Here is a 10034-nt window from a genome sequence, read left to right on the forward strand (position 1 = left end):
AGGAGAACTTGGAAAGGTGACAGAAAGGCAGCAGTCTGTGAAGGGGGATGAGTAGGAATGTCCAGGAGCACTGAAGCCCAGGACAGCACCAGAGGGGTCAGACATATGACATGGGACAGATCTGTTGGTAGAAGTTTAAGAGACCTCTCTCAGGCCACCCAGCAGTGAGACGACATACTAAACCCAAAGATGGTGTCTTTCCTCTACCATCTCTCACACGACATCAGCACAGCCAGTTTTTGCTTAGATCTTGAACCATAGGAAGGTTTTGACAGATTGGTTCTGTGTTAATGTCACCTCTGAAGCCTGGTGCAAGATTAAATATGTATTTTGCATTTTAAAATCATTTCTTCCCTATTAGGAATAAATATAAGAAACGGCATACTCTCGAATCCAGGCAAGGATTTTATTCCATCTAATCCATGGTCTAGTTCTGGTTTGTCTGGAAAATCTTCAGGAACGGTGTCGGTAATCAGCAAAATAAACTCAGGTGAGTAATGGTTGTTAATTCCTAAATGACAAGAAGCAAATTCTCTGGATGCAGCAGGGTGGGTACAGAGAGATGAGGGCGCAAGCTGTGGAACCAGGAGTGCCTTTCTGGTGTGAAAACCCTGGGCCTCTTTTCCAGGCCTTTGCTCCTCTCTCTCTCCCCCTCTCCCCCCACCTTCTCGCTCGCTCGCTCTCCTGTACTCTCTCTCCCCTTCCCTCTCTCTCCCTCCCTCCCTCTCTCTCTCTCTCCCTCTCCCTCTCTCTCTCTCTCTCTCTGCAGCAGGCCCTGGGAGCTGAACCGCAGGGTCTGCCCTCAAGAGTAGCTGGGGAGGAGAACAGTCTTCCCTGGCTCATGGGAAAAACAAAAATAACTTGACAGAGCCTTACAGAGTGTGACTTCTGAGGCCGGCTCTGCGGTGGGCGGCCTCCTTCTGAGGTGGAAATTGAACTCAGCTCCGGCTGACTTGCTCCAGCTCGTCCCCTCCGTCTGGTGACCCAGCCATAGCCCATGGCGTCGGAACCCCTTCTGGTTGGAAGGGGTACTCTTTGGAAGGCCCTCTCCACTTCTTTTGAAGAGACGAATGAATTTCGGAAGCCTTCCAGGCTGACTAACCCCGTTCCCAGCAGACTGGTTTCCCACACCATTTTCCCTTGTCTGGGGAGCCCCTGCTGTGTGCTGCTTCTGCTTCCACAGGGCCCAGGAAACATCCTGGCCTCACTTCTCCCTGCCTTTATCCATTGTGTGTTCATTAACTTTAAGGAATACAAAAAGGAAGGAAATGATACGTCAACACCCATACACTCACCACCAGCTCAAGGAGTCAGACTTTGCAAATACACACGAAGCCCAGTGTCCAGTCCTTCCCTCCCTTTTCTCTTCCCCTCCCTCCCCCACCTCCTGCCTGATTTGGGTGTTTATTATTTCCATGCATTTTTTAAAATATACATGAGGGGCCAGCCCAGTGGCGCACTCCGCTGCTGCGGCCTGGGGTTCCCAGGCTCGGATCCCAGGCGCGCACCAACGCACTGCTTGTCAAGCCATGCTGTGGCGGTGCCCCATGTAAAGTAGAGGAAGATGGGCACGGATGTTAGCCCAGGGACAATCTTCCTCAGCAAAAAGAGGAGGATTGGCATCGGATGTTAGCTCAGGGCTAATCTTCCTCGCCAAAAAAATAAATAAATAAAAATAAAACAAAATAAAATATACATGAAATACATAGTATGTTTTGCATGTTTTAAAATTTGTATGCGTATAACCCTAGATATCCACTTCACTCATTTTAATAATTGTATTAGGAGGTAATAATTATATATAAGATATACATTGTATAACATATACAATATATGTAACTATACCGTAATTTATTACTTCTACTAGACTATAATTTATTTATCCCTTCTCTTCTTGACCACCTTGTAAGTTGTGTACAGTTTTTGCTGTTAGAAAGAGGGCTGACATGGGGCCGGCCCCGTGGCTTAGCAGTTAAGTGCGCGCACTCCGCTGCTGGCAGCCCAGGGTTCGGATCCCAGGCGTGCACCGCTTCTTCGGCCATGCTGAGGCCGCGTCCCACATACAGCAGCTAGAATGATGTGCAGCTATGACGTACAACTATCTACTGGGGCTTTGGGGGGAAAAAAATTAATAAATAAAATCTTTATTAAAAAAAAAAGAAAAAAAAAGAGGGCTGACATGAACATCGTCGGCCTCCATTGTTGTGCACCTATGTGAGGGGTTCTCTGGGTGTAATGCAGACATGTTAGGTTAAAGAGTGTGCTCGTCTTCGACTTTACAGATGTTGCCAAATTGCTCTCCAGCAGGGTATGGGAGTTGTGCTGCATCCTTGATGCCACTTGGTACTGTCAAGATTGCGAAATGTGTGCTGATCTGATGAGTGTGGAATGGCATCTTATTATGGCTTAAACTTGCATGTCCTGTTTACTAATGAGGTGGAGCGTCTTTTCCTGTGTTTGTTGACTGTACGTTTTTTTCCCTTTTGTGACTTACCTGTTCAATCTCTCTTTTCCCGTTTTTCTTCATATCTATCTGTTCACCAAAAATGCAAAATGTGCTCCAGCCGACAACACAACTCCTCACACGTGCATTCCAGACCATTTGCCCCTCTGCCTTAATAACTTGCCAAGAATGCTGTGTGTCGTGAAGCCATCTCTACCGCTCATTAACTCTTTTCCTAACGGATGTAACTTCCATTCGAATAATGGCCCATAATAACATTGTTCATTATTCCATGTGTACTGTTAACCCCTCATAATAAGGCTGATTATAGATATTCATTCACCCACCCAATATGTATTGATTACTTGTTATATGTAAGGCATTCCATTAACATCCTAGAATACTAAGATGAGGACATACAGTTCCGGCCCTTAAAGCACTCTCAAGATAGAAATGACATAAAAAGTGAATTCATTTAATATAATTTAATAATGATTAATTTTTCTGATTATAGACAAGAATATTTAGTGTAGAATTACTTGTAAATAATTAAGATAACCTGTGTGCTGATCAATAAGACAATGGTTAAATGAATTACGATTTAGCCATACTCTAGAATTTGTATATACTGACATGGAAGGATAACTATTCTATATTATGGAGTGGAAAAAGCAAATTGAAGAAGAGGATAAACCTATTATTCCAAAAAGAAAGAAAATTCCAGATTTCCTTTTTCTTTAACAAACCGACCAACCAGCCTCCATGTGGGTGCAGGCCACAGGAGCAGCATGGTCTTTGCCCTCCGAGTCTTTCTGACAGTGTGGTGTGGTGGAATGCTCTGCTCAGAATTCACTGTTTCTATCATAATTCTTTTTTCCTCCCTAATAGTCAAAACCTATTCTTTGTTGCTCTGCACCGATGTCCTTTAACCCTGTGATGTCATGTGCATGTGTCCTTGTAGTAATGAGCTTTTCCTTTTGCAAATCAGTTGGTTCCGGCTCTACAAGTTCTAGTGGACTGACTGGAAACTACATCCCTTCCTTTCTGAAAAAAGAAATTGGTTCTGCTATGCAGAGGGTACACTTGGCACCTATCCCAGACCCTTCCCCTGGTAAGTTCTATTTCGGATATTCATGAATTGACTCGACAAATAGTTACTGGACAACTGCTTCGTGCCTGGCATGTGTAGGCCTAGGGTCCCCCAGGGAAGGAGGCAGACAAAGCTCCCTGTCCTCGTGGAGCTTGCACTCTCTAAACAGTAAGGAAACCGAATAAGATGCTCATAGGTGCTCAGGAGAAAAATAAAGCAGGCAGGAGGTGGGGAGTGTGGGGCTTGGAGTGTGGGGTGCAGAGTGCAGCTTTAGAGAGGGTACCAAGAAGACCTCACTGCAAAGGAGACGTTGAGTAAAGATCTGAAGACAGTAAGGGAGCAAGCCATGCAATATGGGCCAGACTGTTCCAGACGTGGGATTCTTAGTGCGTGGCCTTTGAGGCAGGACAGGCCTGGCATATTCCAGGACTAGCAGGGAGTGCAGGAGTGGCATGAGTGCGAGGCGGGGAACAGGGAGAGGAGGTCAGAGAGGCAATAAGATGCCCAACGGGATGAGGCCCTGCAGGCCACCGTAAGCGTGTTGTCATTGACTCGGAGTGACATGGGAACCACTGGAGGGTTTTGAGCAGAGGAGTGAGGTGATCTGACCTTCATCTTCCAGGCTCACTCAGTGCTGGTTGTCACTAGATGGAAAGTGGGGAGCAAGGTTGGAAGCAGGAAAACCAATTGGGAGGCTATTGCAATTATCCAGCAAGGTATGATGCTGGCCTGTGCCGGGCTGGTAATAGTGGAGTTTTCCCAATTCTGGGTATATTTGGAAGGGAGAGCCAATAGGATTTGCTGACAAATTATAAGTAGGATAAGAGAAGAGAGAGGTCAGGAATGACACCAGTATTTTTGGTTTACAGCCATATAATGGGGTTGTCCTTACTGAAAGAGGGAAGACAGTGAGTAGGAGGCAAATGCTGCTCTTGAGCTCTCATTTTCTGATATTTTTGTTACCAAGATGCATTTGTCTGCACTTTGTTTGCAGGGGTCCCATATCAATCAGACCCACCTTTCTCTCTCACTGCAGGTTATTCTTCCCTGAAGGCTGTGAGACCTCATCCTGGGCGACCTTTTTTCCACACCCAGCCTAGAAGCACTCCTGGGTTGATGCCCCGGCCTCCGGCCGCCCAGCCAGTGCACGGACGGACGGACTGGGCCTCCAAGTACGCGTCTCGGCGATGACTGTCATGAAGCCCTTTGTAGGGAAAGCAGGACACTGTCCCTCAGCCCGCTGGTTCTACCTGCAAGAAACTTTCAAGTGGCACAAAAGGAAACAAATGCTTTACAGTTACCTTCTGAACCAAGACATTTCAATAGTCTTTAAAAAATTTGTTTTTAAATATTGATTTGAATGCAATACCCTTTTTTTGTACAAAATTATTTTATTCTAAAACTGGGTCCCATTATTTTCTTAAGCAGTAACATTTTGTATATATGGATTATGTGTTAGCATTTTATACAGTCAACTTTGTAATGAACTTTTTAAAGGTTAATTGGTTTTCTTTTGAGGTTCCAGGTATTTTATACAGATTTTTAAAAATGTAATAATATTGATGCAGTATTGCAACAGGGGTACAATTTAAAGCTATGTGATAAAGGGTTATTTACTCAACGTGTGGGGATATTTGTGAAGTGCTTAAATTTTAAATGTGGCACATCAGGTACTTTCAGCTTTCTTGGACTGATATCAGCACTAGAAAAATGATCTGCTTTTCTCAATATCATGTTATTGGTTTGATTTTTTGATACCACTGTGCTGTTCTAAAAGTACTATTATGTAATTCACTTTCTTCTGTTCTTGTTCCCCAGATGAAAGAACTCTTAAGTAAATACTTTTTGACATTTTTACAATACCCTTTGTGGTGGTTGGAGATATCCAGGAGAAACCCAGAGTTATACGCTATGCCATCACATTCTATTTTCTTCCATTTATGAAATCAAATTGTATAAGTACCCACAAAAGGGAAGCCTTTCAACCAAAAGGTTCTCCACATAAAGGTTAACACAGTCAATTAAACTTATATCCCTACCAAGATGCATGACCAAAAAGCTGTTTCAAAGCAGCAGAAGATTTTTATATAATAACTGATAGAATTTTGCATTCAGCTCAGTTCTCCAGGCCTGGCTGGGAACAGACAATGAATAATCTTCTGTCCTAGCCGAATTCTCAGGGCAGTTTGGGAAGCAGAAAAGATGTATGGCAGATGTCCCACTTATCTGGGAAGTCACGGTTACCGTGATGTTAGTGTCCATGGCGTGCCACATTTGAACTCTTAACCCTTGTGTAGTTTCTTTCAACAGTGAGAACTCTGTTGGGCAGAGGCTGTCCCATTGAGAGGAATGTTTACAGCAGTTCTGAAAATGACAAAGCTAGTTTGGAGATAGAAAAAAACAAAAGGTCCACTTTCATCCATCTCTTTGGGGCACAAATTTGCCTCCACTCATGGTTACCTGAAAGGCAAGGGGAAGGTCACCACTGGTGAATATGATATAATCGCAATAGTGTATTGACTCACATTCTCTCAAGGCATTTGGTTCCAGGTTCCAGGATAGAGCAAGTTGACCCATATGAAATTGTCATTTTTGTAGCTTAAAATGAATATTGGCACTTGGACATGGTTCAGCATAATAAAGTTGGTAAATTATTGCTTTGATGTATTAATAATACGTTGCAGCCTGAACAAATCGCTGTGGCTCCCAGAGAGCCTGAACCTAAAATCAGGGAGTATTTCTGCTTTGGGGAATCTGGCTCAAAAATGTATTTGACCAAGCACTAGAGGCATGAGGAAAGCACATAATGGATGTGGATTTGATAAGTAATATTTTCCTGTTAACAAACTGGCAGCAAAGCTTCAGAAAATAAATATGTATATGTATGCACAACTTGAAGTTGAATTCATTTCTGTATTATATTCTCAACTCATTATCTAAAGCAACAGAAAATGTGTTTTCAGAGATGAGTCTTTTACTGAGGTTAATATTTATTTTCCCTTTCTGTATTTTGTATAAAGAATAATTTAACCTGTAACCTTACCCAGCTTGCTGGAAAGCTGGTTTTAAATTGTAAATACCCTTTAGGGAAGCAAATGGATTGTGAATACCATATTCTTGGCACTCTAGCTTATGTTAAGGTCGTTACATATTTTTTTAATTGAAAAACCTAGTTACCTGGTTATTACACATTATAAAATTGTTTCTTAATACTTTTGTAGGGCCCAAATTCAGAAAATATTTCACTTTTCTTCCTTTTCCTCTTTCCTTGGTTTATTAGCAAACAACTTCCCTTGGGAAGCCAAACACATTTATTCATATGAAAGTCAAGAAGCTAATGCACAGTTGAGAAAACTAGAAGACTGAAAAAACAACGTCAATTCTAAAGAACTAGCAAAATCCTGACGTTCTCTGTTTTTTCCCCCAGATGGGTAAAGGACACATTGTGTGTACAAGCTGTTTACTATAGAAGGGAATAGTGACCATTTTTTGTTAAGTGAAAATAAAATCTACCTGTTGCGTATATTTTTTAGTTACTATAGAATTATGAAATGTACCACAAGACACCAAGAGGAATGATGAGTTTCACTGCACCTACCCGTGACTGTGCCTCATTTCAGAGTCAGAAAGCTTTCCAGGACATCAGGAGATGGTGCAGGGCTGGCTCTCATTCAGTGACAGTGGTGTGCCAGGGGGCCCATGTGTAAACTGCAGGGAAACTGCATGAGCGTAAAAGCTACTCTTGGTGTCATTGTTCGTTTTACAATAAAATTCCATTCATTACCAAGACCTCCCCCAGCTCATGTATGATAGGATTTAAGTAGGAAGAAAATTGATTTTCAAACAATTTTTAGACACGTCTCTTGCCTAAAGGACCACCATGTACATCTAATAAATTGACACTATGTCATCTTCCAGAGTTATCAAAAATTGAATACAATCAAGGAAAGACATGTAAAACAAAACAAGAGTTGTTTTGTTTTTAAGTACCAATACCGGTACCCTTGGAGTTCACGGGCACCATGTTTTCTCATGAAGTAGCATTTCCCTACCATCAAGCCATTGTTTCGTGCCATTTAAGAAAGGAAAAAAATGCAGGCTGTATGTTTCAGCTCGGTGTATAACCAAAAGCAATATGTTTATAAGAAAATATTTGACATACTAATTATTTTATCTCATTTAAAGCACACTGTAGCAACTTGTTTGTTTAATATATGTGGTTAACTTTTAGAATTATTTTTTAAATTTCCAACCAAAGTACTGTATTTTATATAATTTATTGTGAAGACGTTCTCATGGAAACCATTAAGAAGACAAACTGGAGGCAAATGTCACACTGATCTGTATTATCAGTTTCTTAAAGACACTGTGCTAATGTGAATTTAAAATGATCTGAACAGTCTTCTGATCTCAGATTTCTCAGTACTGAGAGCAGTTTAGTCCCCTGATTGGATTACAAGGGAGTCACTGAGAATATTTATTTATAAAGCAAATATTCATAATGATGAGAAGATAGGAGGACAGAAAACCACTTATGCAAGCCTCCACTGAAATAAAGTGTTGCTTCTTGAATAGTTTGTCCTGAGGTGTTGAAAAACGTTAACTTGACGTAAGGAAAATTCTGCTCCAAATAAAGTTACAGTTTAAGAAAAATTGACTGGAGTGTTCGGGTTTTGTTTTCGTGCTCTGCCATCAAAAGATCACAGTACTATTTCCTAATTTGGAATTTTGAGATTTTATAACTTCTCCTTAATGCATACTACAGTGTTACTGCCATGGAGTTGGAAGCACACACTAGAGCCACAGTAGGAAGTTATCCTGCAAAGTGGAGGTTTTCTAAATTTAGCTTTTAGCAAATTAGGTGACTAAGGATATTAAAAAAAAAAAAAACCAGGTCAAAAACTATTTCTTGTTGCTGATGTCATCACGATTAATACCTACCTTGTATGTAAGAAGCTCATAACTTCATGAATTATATACAGGATTCCACAGGAAATTCATTTCCCAAACATTCTTTGAATCCCTGAAAGAAGTGTGCAGGAACATGTTTTACCAATCGGACTGGTATTGGTGAATCCCTAGATGTGCCCCTCACCCTCAGAACATGGCTGAGCTGACTGTGTGACCTTATGGCATATGGGCCCACCGTGCCCCTTCAGAAGCCCCACAGATTCAAGCCCTCAGCCATCCTTCCTGCTATAAAAACGCATTGTTAGAATAGGGTCTGATACCAGTCATTTATGGCTAAGGCTGAATTTAAGCCAATTGTTTCCCTCTCCCTGGAGTACTTACGTATAAAGCTTCTCTTAAACTGAGATTTAAAGCTGTTGATTTTTAAGGCAATTTTACCTGCTACTGAGTAGGTTGGTGAAGGGTTAAAGGCTGAGAGGCTCTCCCCGGGCCTCTGAAAATACATTAGGTAGATGGATAGACACTGTGAATAAGACTGTCCGAGACGGAGAGCAACTCGGAAGGTTTCCAAGAATAGCATGATTTCAGGGGCTTGCAGGGAATAACATGACCTGAGGGTACCTGTCATAGAATGGCAGAATTATTATAACAGGACTTGTATCTCTCCACAAGCATGGTAATAATAGAGTCATATGATGATGCCTTAGTTTCTCTTTCAGGTAAACAAGATTGCTAGGATAGTTTGACCCCTGTAATGTTAGGTTGGACATATGAAGTTGCCATTTTTGTGGGTTAGAAAGAAATAGGAAAGTATCAGCAATTTGATATGGTTCAAACAATTAGAAATAAGGAAATGGAGATAAATGTTTGGTTTATGAACAAAATTGAATAATCATGTTTGTCCTAACTAGTTTAATTCAAGTGAATCCTTGTAGAAAGATGGGTTGGAAAAAATGAATGATCAGTTTCAGCAGGGTTGGAAAATAATGACTTCCTACCCAGGTTAAATTGAGTAATCTGTGTTAGGTCAGAATTAGAAAGATGAAATTGAACATATACTGTTATTCGTGTTTGAAAGTGTGGCTTTTCTGACTCGAGGGGTGCCCAGCTGTTGTTGATTTTTTTCTCTTCTTACTTTATATCCTTTCTCTGGATCAGCTCATCCTGTTGCTGCCAGTGTGATCCATCTTAGTCTTCTCTTCTGAGTCATCACCGGCTTGTTCAACTGTCTAGTGGACATTTCCAGTCGGATGGCTCATAGGAATGAAAGACAAATCCACTGATTATTATTTCCCCCAAACCTCTCTCTCTTCCTCCCTCCCTCCCTCCCCTGTTTTCCTTCCTTCTTTTCTCTCCTTCTTTCCTTCAACAAGTATTCTCTGAATGCCTACTCTGTGCTAAGCATTATTCTAGGAGCAGGATATACAAAAGTATGTTTTAAAAATATGAAAATCTCTAACCTCAAGGAATTTACCTTCTATCAAATCTACAGACAGATAACAAAATAAATAAAATATCTAGTATGTTAGAGGACAATAAATGTTATGAAAAACAGACGAGGATGGAAAAGGAAATGTGTGTGTGGCTGTG

At 41.3% G+C, this 10034-nt stretch overlaps 1 protein-coding gene across 1 annotated transcript in view; it reads left to right on the forward strand.

Moving 5' to 3' along the window:
- The window catches only part of CILK1 (ciliogenesis associated kinase 1), a 35142-nt gene extending 26973 nt beyond the window's left edge, over positions 1-8169 (forward strand). Inside the window, exons 11-13 of the mRNA XM_058554146.1 lie at positions 362-490; positions 3432-3554; positions 4570-8169. Of these exons, the coding sequence (XP_058410129.1) occupies positions 362-490; positions 3432-3554; positions 4570-4724 (407 nt within the window). The 3' untranslated portion in view covers positions 4725-8169. The remainder of the gene's footprint in view (positions 1-361; positions 491-3431; positions 3555-4569) is intronic.
- The last annotated feature ends 1865 nt before the right edge of the window (positions 8170-10034 follow it).

The sequence above is a fragment of the Diceros bicornis genome, chromosome 14 (genome assembly GCF_020826845.1).
Source record: "Diceros bicornis minor isolate mBicDic1 chromosome 14, mDicBic1.mat.cur, whole genome shotgun sequence".
In the NCBI taxonomy this organism is placed as follows: Eukaryota; Metazoa; Chordata; class Mammalia; order Perissodactyla; family Rhinocerotidae; genus Diceros; species Diceros bicornis.